We start from the raw sequence: 10540 nt of genomic DNA, 5'->3' as shown, positions 1-10540 counted from the left end.
GGGCTTCCTTCACTGACATCAAACCACTCAGTATCATCCCCAGCAGCAATAAAGTCAGAATGATGTATTATAAATCTCAAGTTGCGATTGTGCGTCAGGGCCACACCATCGCAAGCAATCGACCCCCCGGCCGGACGGAGCGAAAAGGAAAAAAACAACGCTTGGATGGGGGGCCACTAGGGGGTACGAACTCAGTTTTATGGGGGCACTGGCCCCTGCTGCCCCCCCCCCCCCCTTAAAACCGCCCCTGGCTCTCTCTCATTGGCTCCATGCTCGCTCTCTATTAACACCACTGGAGGTACGATTCAGCAGTTGGAAAGAAAGGGAGCAGAAAAGGGCAGAAGAAAGAAAGACTAGAAAGCAAAACTAAAACAACCCCGAAAAAACGTCCCCACCCTTTCTGCACCCTCCCTCGCTAGGCTTCTCCGCCAGTGAGAATTTGCGGAACCTGTGATTGACAGGCATGATGGTTCCTTGAACCAATCAGAGAGGAGATGCTAATCCTATCTCTGATTGGGAGGAAATTATCCGGAAGCGGTCTTAACTGTAAATCGGCAGTACAGTTAACTCTTAATAGATATTCTCAGAAAACATTAAACTCACTATATTATACATAGGAGACGTATGGCTATGCCATTTCTAAGAAACAATAGTAGCTCTTATCTTAATTGATGGATGCTATATATTCCATTTTTTTATATTCCAACTGAACTCACTAATTTTCACATAGAGTGGCACATTGCCATCACAAATTGTTTCAAATCTCTAAAGGTTGCACTCCTCAGAATTGCTTTACATTTTATATTCACAGACATTATGCTAAAGAGTGGATATGGTTCAATCAGTTAGATGAAGATGCTGGAAACATTAAAATAACCATAACGGAAACATGTCAGATTTCCATGGCCTCAGATCTATCTTTGGGTTGAAAGATAAAAGAAACCTTCTTTCACATAATGTGAACCAGTCAATTTCTCCCACGAGAGAGTGAGAGCGAGAGTCTGTTTGTGTGTGTGTGTGTGTGTGTGTGTGTGTGCGTGTGCGTGCGTGTGCGTGTACAGGCGTGCATGCATGTGAAACCTGAGTTACACTGTTCTTCTAGGTATGAACAGAGAACAATCCCATACTGTAGGGACAGAGGATTAAGACCCAAACGATTCCCATCGGACAAGGTGAGAGCAGAACACAATAAACACAAACACAGAGCGAGGGACACCGTCCGGACACTGACACTCTGACCCGAGGAGCACAAAGCACCAACTTAGATCCGGCAGGAACACACCGGGCGGCACAAAGCAGCTCAGACGGGAACGAGGCCAGGCAGGTGGGGTTTCTCCGGGGGAATCGGGGGATTGCAATTGTGATTAAAAAAATCGCTCTAGATAATTGCTGGATTTTCATCCAACAATTATGTATGCAGGTCAAGAGTATACCCACAAGGCAGCCCGGTTGTTAAACAGTTTATCAGAAGTTAATCAGAGTGCCTGTCTTTGAAAGTGTGGGTACAGATCGATTGTAAATGCCTCGTAAGAAGCCAGGTCCAAGGTGGTTATGTTGCACTAACTATGATGCCTACCATTTGTAATACACAAGAAGAAGAAGAAGGAACGTTCTTCTGGTATAGCTGTCTCACATTAATTGGATACAGACATTAATCTGAACATGGGATCAATCTATCAATAACAAGGGGTTAAACAAGGAATTACAGTGTAAAAGCCCACATCTGTGAAACGGGGAACTTAAAACTTAAACGTCCAAAATTCCTCAAGTGGTTCTCTCATCCTCGACAGAATCTTTATTCTTTGTTATTTATTCTTAATCTTTACTGATGCTTACTTTATTCAGGTGTTTCCTTCCACCTCATTGCCTTGGTTTACATTACTGAATCAAACACCGGATAATTATTTCTTGCGATGTTGTCTTGGGCACAATAATAGAGACGAGCCACAAACAAAGTAACCAGCACCATTATCCCATTGCATAAGAAATCCTTTAACCAGAGCCTGTGTTTGATGTCGGAGCTGAGGCAGTTTGAGGAGAAACACGGGCATTGTTTCAGGTGGAATCGTTCTCTTTACCTTGAGACGAATGGAATGAGGTAATGGCCACGGCATTATGGTTATGGTGTAATAGTAAATAGTAATCTGTTATTAGAGTGAAGTTACACACACACACACACACATACACAAATACGGACACGCCCATGGGCCGAGTAAATGCCCAAAACACATGCACAAAAGCAAAAATACAGGTATCCCTATAGACTATAGACTACACACACACACACACACACACACACACACACACACACACACACACACACACACACACACACACACACACACACACACACACACACACACACACACACACACACACACACACACACACACACACACACACACACACACCCCTCAGTGTCCATCATATATCCGAGGGAGGCGTTAGAGTCCAGTGATCGCAGAGCAGCAGGTGAGCTGGTCCGCTGTGACAGGTACCCAGCTCCGGTTCACTCTGGGACAGCCCGGCTCTCTGCTCAGCAGCACTCTGAACTTCAGTCTCCAGGTAGGAACTCATTCGTTAACAATAAGCTTCACAGCTGATCCAACCAACAAGCTTTTTATTTGTAGATTATTTTGGGTGTGTGTGCAATTGTACCTGTTGGACTTTTGCAGAGCTGCTTTTATAGGTCATTGTCCAACGCTGCAAATATGGAAGTGTGTATATTAAATATTTAGTTTGAGCACTGATAAAAATAAAATAACAGCTCACTATGTGGCGATTTTTAATGTCCTTCATAACTTTCCTCAGTTCTGTTTTTGGGGCTTAGCCTAACAGTGAGTTACAGCGTATTATTTCTGAGGTGTCAAGTTGTTGGTGACATAAATAAGTGTTGTAGTCAACACAACAATCTGTAATCTGACAAGAAAGAACAAGCCAGCAATGAAACGTGATCCCCGAAAGGCTTAATTCATCCTTTTGTTCACTTACAAAAGCCCAGATTTCACAGTGGTAAGCTGGACATGGAGGTTTTACAACGTTCCTCTAAAGGATAACTTATTTTGTTGAACTGCATAATATTAGTATCTTTCAAATCACCTTAAAAATAGAGATTGTCTTCTTTGCGGTTTGTGATGTTGGTGCTATATCGTTGTTGACGCAAGAGCAGAGAGTCTGCTTCATAAATACACGTCTTCATATTTATCTTCTTAACATCACCTGAAGACAAGGCTTGTCTCTGACGGCATTCATTTAACATTTTATTTGATATTCAAATCTGCTAAACCATTAGGACTAATTACTCCACCTGCAGTGATTCTACACCCTTTTAAGCCAAGAACAATTAGAACGTAAAAAGTGTGACATACATTTCTGTGTCCAAACTTGTGTCCAATGTTAAAACGTTTAAGTTACCACTACGATAGAGAGGACAGCGAGGTCTCCGCTGTGGTGATTCTGGGCACCACCACACCGGTCAATCGGTTCGTCAGTAAATCATTATCCGAGGTCTGAGCCAACAGGTAGGAGAGTTGAGCTCCAGTACAGCGGAAGGTCAGTTAGTAGATGAAAGGCCCGCGTCACTTAAACCAGCCATCCGAGGGTGTACTACCATTCCTGTGCTCTACATCCAGTGAGTCGCCATGTTTCCCTGTCAGCTAGCCTGTAATGTTGCTGTTATGGGGCCGCAAATGTTTTTGGAAAGAAATATGTTAATTGCCTCAGCTGCCTCCAATAATTTGATTCAACATTTTGAGTGAATGACACACATGTATTGACCTCAAAGCTTTTTTCCCTCATCGTTAGTTGAGAAACAATCAAACAAAAGCTGCCCCCTCTCTAAAAACCTCTCACTACGGAGAGCTTTTGATTGAAACGGCATCTTCCAGCACACACAGTCTGTGTTCCCCCCGCCAGACCTGACAGACTTTGTGCCAAAGGGCACGGCCAGTGCTGGTAGTGTCTGTTCAGCACCAGGCTATGTGTTGTGTACACAGAGGGGCCTATTTGAAGCCATAAGGTCCTTCAGAGAAGGGGTCCAGTCGTTGAGGAGAGAGAACAGCTCAACCTAGTGGGTCAATACCTCAGTGGAAACTTTCAATGTTGTCTGTTTCAACAGAGGCAAATGCTACAAAAACGGATGATGGCTGTTAAGCTATTCAATAGAGTATGTCATTTTAATGGTGTATATACTAGCCACGAGCAAACATTTAGGACTGTTAGTATAGACACGATCGCGTAGAATTGATGGAAACTCCCTGGTTCCATTTTTAAACCACTGTACAATATTGACATGATTTTTAATGAATGCAATTTTACATAATTGTCAAAGGTCATTGTGATATTTTGTTAATATTCTACTTTAGTTTAGTGCAGGTTCAAGGCCAATTTCAAATGGTGATGCATTCATCCCAATTCTGTCTTGCTGTAGGGCTTTACAGCAAGACAGCTTACTCAAATGCCGAACATTTAAGTCAAACATGAACAAAACAATTCATGGCTACTAACTGCTATAATATTGTAGATAAAACTATATTTGTGTATGAATCCAAGTGGTATAATCAAATACATTTTGAAGCAATAAAATATCCGATAGAGTTAGTGTCATTTCTAAATAATAATTGTATGTTTTATATCATGTGACAAGTTAGATAGTTCCATGTCATGACTTTTGCTTTGCCACATTTTTTGAGCCAAAACAAACTCAATAATAATAAAACATTTAAATCGGTTAACTTTTGTTGAACAATATCAATCTCTTGTCATTCTTGTTCTTGAGTTCACCTTCTGATGTTGTGTCACGTAGAGGGAGGCCCCGACTGCATCACCCCATGACCCCATGACCCCATGACCTCGCCCACTCCACCCCCATGACCTCGTTCACTCCACCCCCATGACCCCATGACCCCATGACCTCGCCCACTCCACCCCCATGACCCCATGACCCCATGACCTCGCCCACTCCACCCCCATGACCCCATGACCTCGCCCACTCCACCCCCATGACCTCGTCCACTCCACCCCCATGACCGCGCCCACTCTACCCCCATGACCTCCAGCCAGAGTCCCCCTCCCGTCAGATAGCGGCGGTCAGACCTCCGTTAGGGCGTAGAGGAGGATGCTCTCTCCGTGGTTTGGCCCCGATCGATCCTTCCCCGGGCCCCAGATCGCGCCGTCAGGCCCTTCCAGTTTCCACTTGTTGTTTTTCCCTCGCTCGCCCTCTGCGAGGTTCGGCCCTGTGTGGTTTCCCTCTGGCCACGGGACAGCCCTCTGCTGGACCCCACCCCGGAGAGAAGGGGCTCAGCCCTCTGCTGGACCCCACCCCGGAGAGAAGGGGCTCAGCCCTCTGCTGGACCCCACCCCGGAGAGAAGGGGCTCAGCCCTCTGCTGGACCCCACCCCGGAGAGAAGGGGCTCAGCCCTCTGCTGGACCCCACCCCGGAGAGAAGGGGCTCAGCCCTCTGCTGGACCCCACCCCGGAGAGAAGGGGCTCAGCCCTCTGCTGGACCCCACCCCGGAGAGAAGGGGCTCAGGTCTTTGGTTTATAAGCGTTGACCGCGGGGAACAGTTATCCCAAGGGTTGACTCATCTCCCAGAGATACAGAGGAACGTCAAACAGCAGACCCCTTCTCTATTTATTTGTTGCCGTGCTTCAGGCCTTGGTGCCTGTTTATTGTGCCGACATGTTTGTTGTACAGACGCGTGTTTAACCTGCATTACGTGCTGCACGGCGGCGATCCCTCAAGACAGCCTTAATCCATTCACTAATTCTTGCGCCTGTGAGAACGCTGGCGGGTGCAGTAAACTGTTTACTACCGTTCCTTAATCGCCGTCCCCGTTGAGCGGTCAGCATCATCCCGCGCCAGTGAGCGCTCCAACATCCTCGCCCTGACCCGTCCTTGTGCGTGCACTTATCCAGAGGGCGATGTTATGACAACACAGTCAACCTTTCACACGTAGCTAGGACGGGACGACATAAAGCAACACGGCCATTCATTCAGAGCCATCGTTACCTCGGAGCGTCTGAGATGACATTACACTGAAAACAGAGACAACGGGGGCAAGTCGGATCAGAGGAGCTCCACAGCAACACAGAGAGGAATGGAGGAGAGTGTAGGGTGAACCTTCCCAGACGGGGTCACACCAAGACCTTAAACGCAGTGGAAGTACAGAGAGTCAAACACGAACACATGTTGAAGATATGAAAGCAAACACGAGACTGAGATTATGAGAAGAACCCACAATGGAAACAAATCCACTGAAACACTTGTGTCTTTCCTGCATCACTGCAGCGTTTGTTGTAAGACGTTTAAAATGCATTCGTCTTTGAATGAGAGCGGGGTCAGCGAGGGGTAGATTTCCAGCGGTCAGCCAATCATTCTGATACTCTGAGGACTCCATTGATAATTGTTTCCTCCAACAATAGTGGTTGGAAAAAAAAGAAGACGGAAAGTGGGCAAGCTTGGCTTAGGTAAGAGCAGGGCCATGTGGTCCATCTTCTGCATGAGAACAACACATGGAATCTGCCTTTGTTGGAATATCAGTGAAATCCCAAAGTATTAGGAGTGGAAGTAACAGGTCAGTGCGTTAAACAAATACATTAAAAGATATATTTTGACATTTTCCATTTTTAATGGCAATTTAGATTTAGCAAGGCTTTACTAAATCTGGCCTGCTAAATCGTCTGTTGAATATGTTTTCTTCCGCCTCTTTTTTAACTTATGGAAACCCAGCTTGTGTGTGTACTGTGTTTGGGTCTCTGTGTATAAACACAATCAAGCTTAGCTTTCGTCTCTGCCACAATAACTGTATCAAAATATGTAATTGAAAAAAATGCAAACATATTTTCTTCAAGAATCATTCGCGAGACATGCGACAATCCAGTGCTGGGATTAGTTCAGTCAATGGCTCTTTGGGTTTCATTGATAGGTCGCTTTGCCTGCTCCAAACATCCTGACCTGCATTGCTCTATTGATTCTTTCCCACACAACTTTGTGGGTTCGCCCTACCCCTGACAAAAACAATCCTTATTCAAAACGGATAAACAACATTAGCAAATTTGACCGCTACTTTAAAAAAATCCACATTTGGTAGTGTCAGCCAGGGAGAGGAGACACACCAAGCCAAACTCTCAGCGAGAAGTTCCTGTGTTATTGTGCTCTACTCTAGGATGGTGGGTGTCTCTCTGGTGCCGCATGCGTCATTTGGCGTGCTCATACTGTTCCTCAGTGCAGCTATGATGTTCCCACTCTTAATATCTGTACCAAACGCATCGACTCCAAACGCCCACGACGCTTTATCACTCAACACCATCGACCCAAAGCTACGCCCTCGGCGTAACCATAATGTACGATAAGAAATGCAATCACTAACGTGCGATGTTCGATGTTCCCTCTCCGCCCCGCAGACGTTGCCAGGATGTGCAAACAGTACGCCACGGTGGGCCACGGCGATGAGACCGCCGCCCTGAGCGTGACCACGGAGAACGGCCGCCAGCACAAGCGTCTCCGCTACGTCCGCAAGGAGGGCGGCTGCAACGTGCTGTTCCGCCACGTGCCCGAGCCCTGGCTGCTCTACGTCACGGACATCTTCACCACGCTGGTGGAGATCCGCTGGCGGGTCATGTTCCTGATCTTCGCGCTGTCCTACATCCTGTCCTGGCTGTTCTTCGGCATCCTATACTGGGTCATCGCGCTGGCCAACGGGGACCTGCGCGGGGAGCTCAACGACCCCTGCATGTACCAGGTGCGCAGCTTCACCGCCGCCTTCCTGTTCAGCCTGGAGACGCAGACCACCATCGGCTACGGCTTCCGGGGCATGTCGGAGAACTGCATGGTGGCCATCGTGGTGGTGACGGTGCAGGACGTCATCAGCTGCGTCATCGACACCTTCGTCATCGGCATCGTGGTGGCCAAGATGGCGTCGGCCCGCAAGCGCGCGCAGACCATCGGCTTCAGCCACTGCGCCGTGGTCAACCTCACCGACGGCTTCCTGTGCCTGTCCTGGCGCGTGGGCGACTTCCGCCGGAACCACATGGTGGAGGGCACCACGCGCGCCCAGATGGTGCGCTCCACGCTGCACGCCACCGGCCGCGTGGACGTGACCTACAAGGACCTGGAGCTGCGGCAGAGCGACATCATCCTGGTCACGCCCACGGTCATCACGCACCGCATCGACAGCCGCAGCCCTCTGTACGCCAGCACCATGGAGGACCTGGCCAAGGACGACTTCGAGCTGGTGGTGTCCTTCACCTACACCGATGACTACACCGGCATCCTGCACCAGACGCGCACCTCCTACATCCCGCCGGAGATCCTGTGGGGGCAGCTGTTCCAGGACATGATGCTGGTGACGCGGCGCCACTACCGCGTGGACTACAGCATGTTCCACCACACGGCGCGCGTGCTGGTGCCCGTCATCAGCGCCGAGGCCTACGAGCGCAGGAAGCTGCTGCAGCCGTCGCCGCGCCACTCCCCGCGCCGCTCACCGCGCTTCTCGCTGCGCGGGTCCCCCTCGCCGCCGCCCGGCCACTCGCCGCACCACTCGCCACGCCACTCGCCGCGCCACTCGCCACGCCCCTCCCCGCCGCCGGACGGCCGGGGGGCGTGCCTCAAGCCGCCGTCGGTCACCGTGGAGCTGGTGAGGGACGAGGTCTTTGAGGCGGAGCCGGGGGCGGAGCTGGAAAAGACCCTGACCGAGGAGGAGTACCGGCAGCACCACCAGAACACTTTGTGCCCGCCGGCGGAGCTCAGCCACACATGACCCTGAACTCAGCAGGAGGAGGGAGGAGGAGGAGGGAGGAGCAGCACCCAGGGGGCTGGGAGACAGGGCACCCAGGGGTGCTGGGTGGGAGACAGGGCACCCAGGGGTGCTGGGTGGGAGACAGGGCACCCAGGGGTTCAACACTGAGAGATTTAGGAGTTGAAGAGAAGCCAGAAGAGGAAAGTTAGCTAGTTAGAAAATGTGTATTATTTCTATGTTGTGGGGTTTATTTTCGAATAGGCCTATTTCATCCCAAAAAATAAAAGGTTGGTTAGTGTAAATGTACAACTTGATTTGTGAAATGTTTGAATGTTTTATGGTGCAGATTTAAAGTGTAAATACTGTGTGTGAGCTTGTGTCTGGGTTGCTTTGTATGAACAACAGGGGGGGCGGGGGAGTTCAAACATACCCCCACTTATAGGCCTACCACAGATACTAAAAGTGATTAGACTTGTGTTACTCTCATCTAGAACTTTATTTTTTTTTTATTGACTTAATCTTCTGTAATTAAAAATCAGGTCGATTTGTATTTGACCATTGCTGGTAATGTTGGGTTGTATTTGTAGCGCATTGATTTCAAAATGTTAAAAGGCAGAGGAGCCCACATTTGAGGAATAATTCACAGTATTTAACGACGCTATAGTATACAAAACAAACCCCAACCCAGTAGGTGACCCCTCCTAAAGCTCGATGCCATGGCTGGGCTGTCCATGTCATAAAAGGTCTCAATTCTAAGTTCAACATGCACTGGGCACATTGCCTACATATCCCATGAGCATTAGCAGGTGCCATCGTGAAGCTTACTGCTTTAAGGCCTGTGTCTCCAGCCAGGCGGAGATGCATCTCAACACCACACATAGCCCAGGTACCATTCCCCAACGTGAGACAAAAAGTTCAGATACCTGTGTAAAAAAAAAAAAAAAAAAAGTGAGTGTGTGCGTGCGTGTGCAAGCACGCCTGCATGTTTGCCTTCGCGTGTGCGCGTGCGTGCATGTTTGCGTGCGTGTGTGTGTGTGTGCCTGGTTCATTTTAGCCTCTGGCCCACCACCTGGTGGTCTCCAGGAAGCACTCCGATGCCTGCAGCGTCCATTCACCAACACAAGTCAATTACACCGAGGACGGTACCGCTATAAATAGTGGCCGCTGTAGGAAGTGATATGAACGAAGGATGAAGGATGTCGATGTGGCTTCGCTTCATCACACTCTCGTGCAGCGAGTACGCGTCATTTAGCCACGCAATTACAGGACATCCCGGTGAAAGTGCTGTCGATCACCACCAATGTCTGGCCTAAAATTATAAGCAACAGATGCATAGCCTAAACATCCTCAGCAACTTGATATCCCAGTGGAGAAGGAGTCATATCATAATACAAGCATGTAGGGGTTTTTATTGAGTGAGTCACTCTTTCCGACAGAACACATTTTCCATGCAGACATTAAAGAATAAGCTGCACAAAAACAAAAGATAAATCTAAAATATGAGTGGCTGCACCGAACGGCGCCCCGGTTCGGCCCTGCAACATGCATCCCAGGGCAGGTGTTGATTGCTGGACCAGGAAACGTAGAGTTCTCGTGAGGGAGAAGAAAAGGGTTTTAAAAATAGGAAGTCTATTGCGCTGATTCTTAGCGGGAGAAAAACTCACTGCTGGCAGTGTGCTGCCTCCCTAATTATATATTACGAGGGATCTGTTGTGGTCTATTACTTTGTGTGTGTATTTCTTTTATGGGGCGAATTCATTTCTTATTGCTTTGTTATTATTTTACGCAGTGTTTCATTCGGA

General features: G+C 48.4%; 1 protein-coding gene across 2 annotated transcripts; it reads left to right on the top strand.

The window, feature by feature from the left end:
* The first annotated feature begins 2285 nt into the window (after positions 1 to 2285).
* Positions 2286 to 9110, top strand: kcnj16a (potassium inwardly rectifying channel subfamily J member 16a). 2 transcript variants are annotated; one of them, XM_060037739.1, is made up of 2 exons: positions 2286 to 2565; positions 7405 to 9110. In XM_060037739.1, the coding sequence occupies exon 2, from the start codon at positions 7416 to 7418 to the stop codon at positions 8757 to 8759; it is 1344 nt and encodes a 447-aa protein (XP_059893722.1). In that variant the 5' UTR covers positions 2286 to 2565; positions 7405 to 7415; the 3' UTR covers positions 8760 to 9110. The 2 variants fall into 2 exon arrangements, with proteins under 2 accessions (XP_059893722.1, XP_059893723.1); XM_060037740.1 differs by lacking the exon at positions 2286 to 2565 and adding an exon at positions 5961 to 6468.
* Positions 9111 to 10540: the final 1430 nt, after the last annotated feature.

The sequence above is a fragment of the Gadus macrocephalus genome, chromosome 18 (assembly GCF_031168955.1).
Source record: "Gadus macrocephalus chromosome 18, ASM3116895v1".
NCBI classification, from domain to species: Eukaryota; Metazoa; Chordata; class Actinopteri; order Gadiformes; family Gadidae; genus Gadus; species Gadus macrocephalus.
This window is presented reverse-complemented; position numbering and strand designations above follow the sequence as displayed.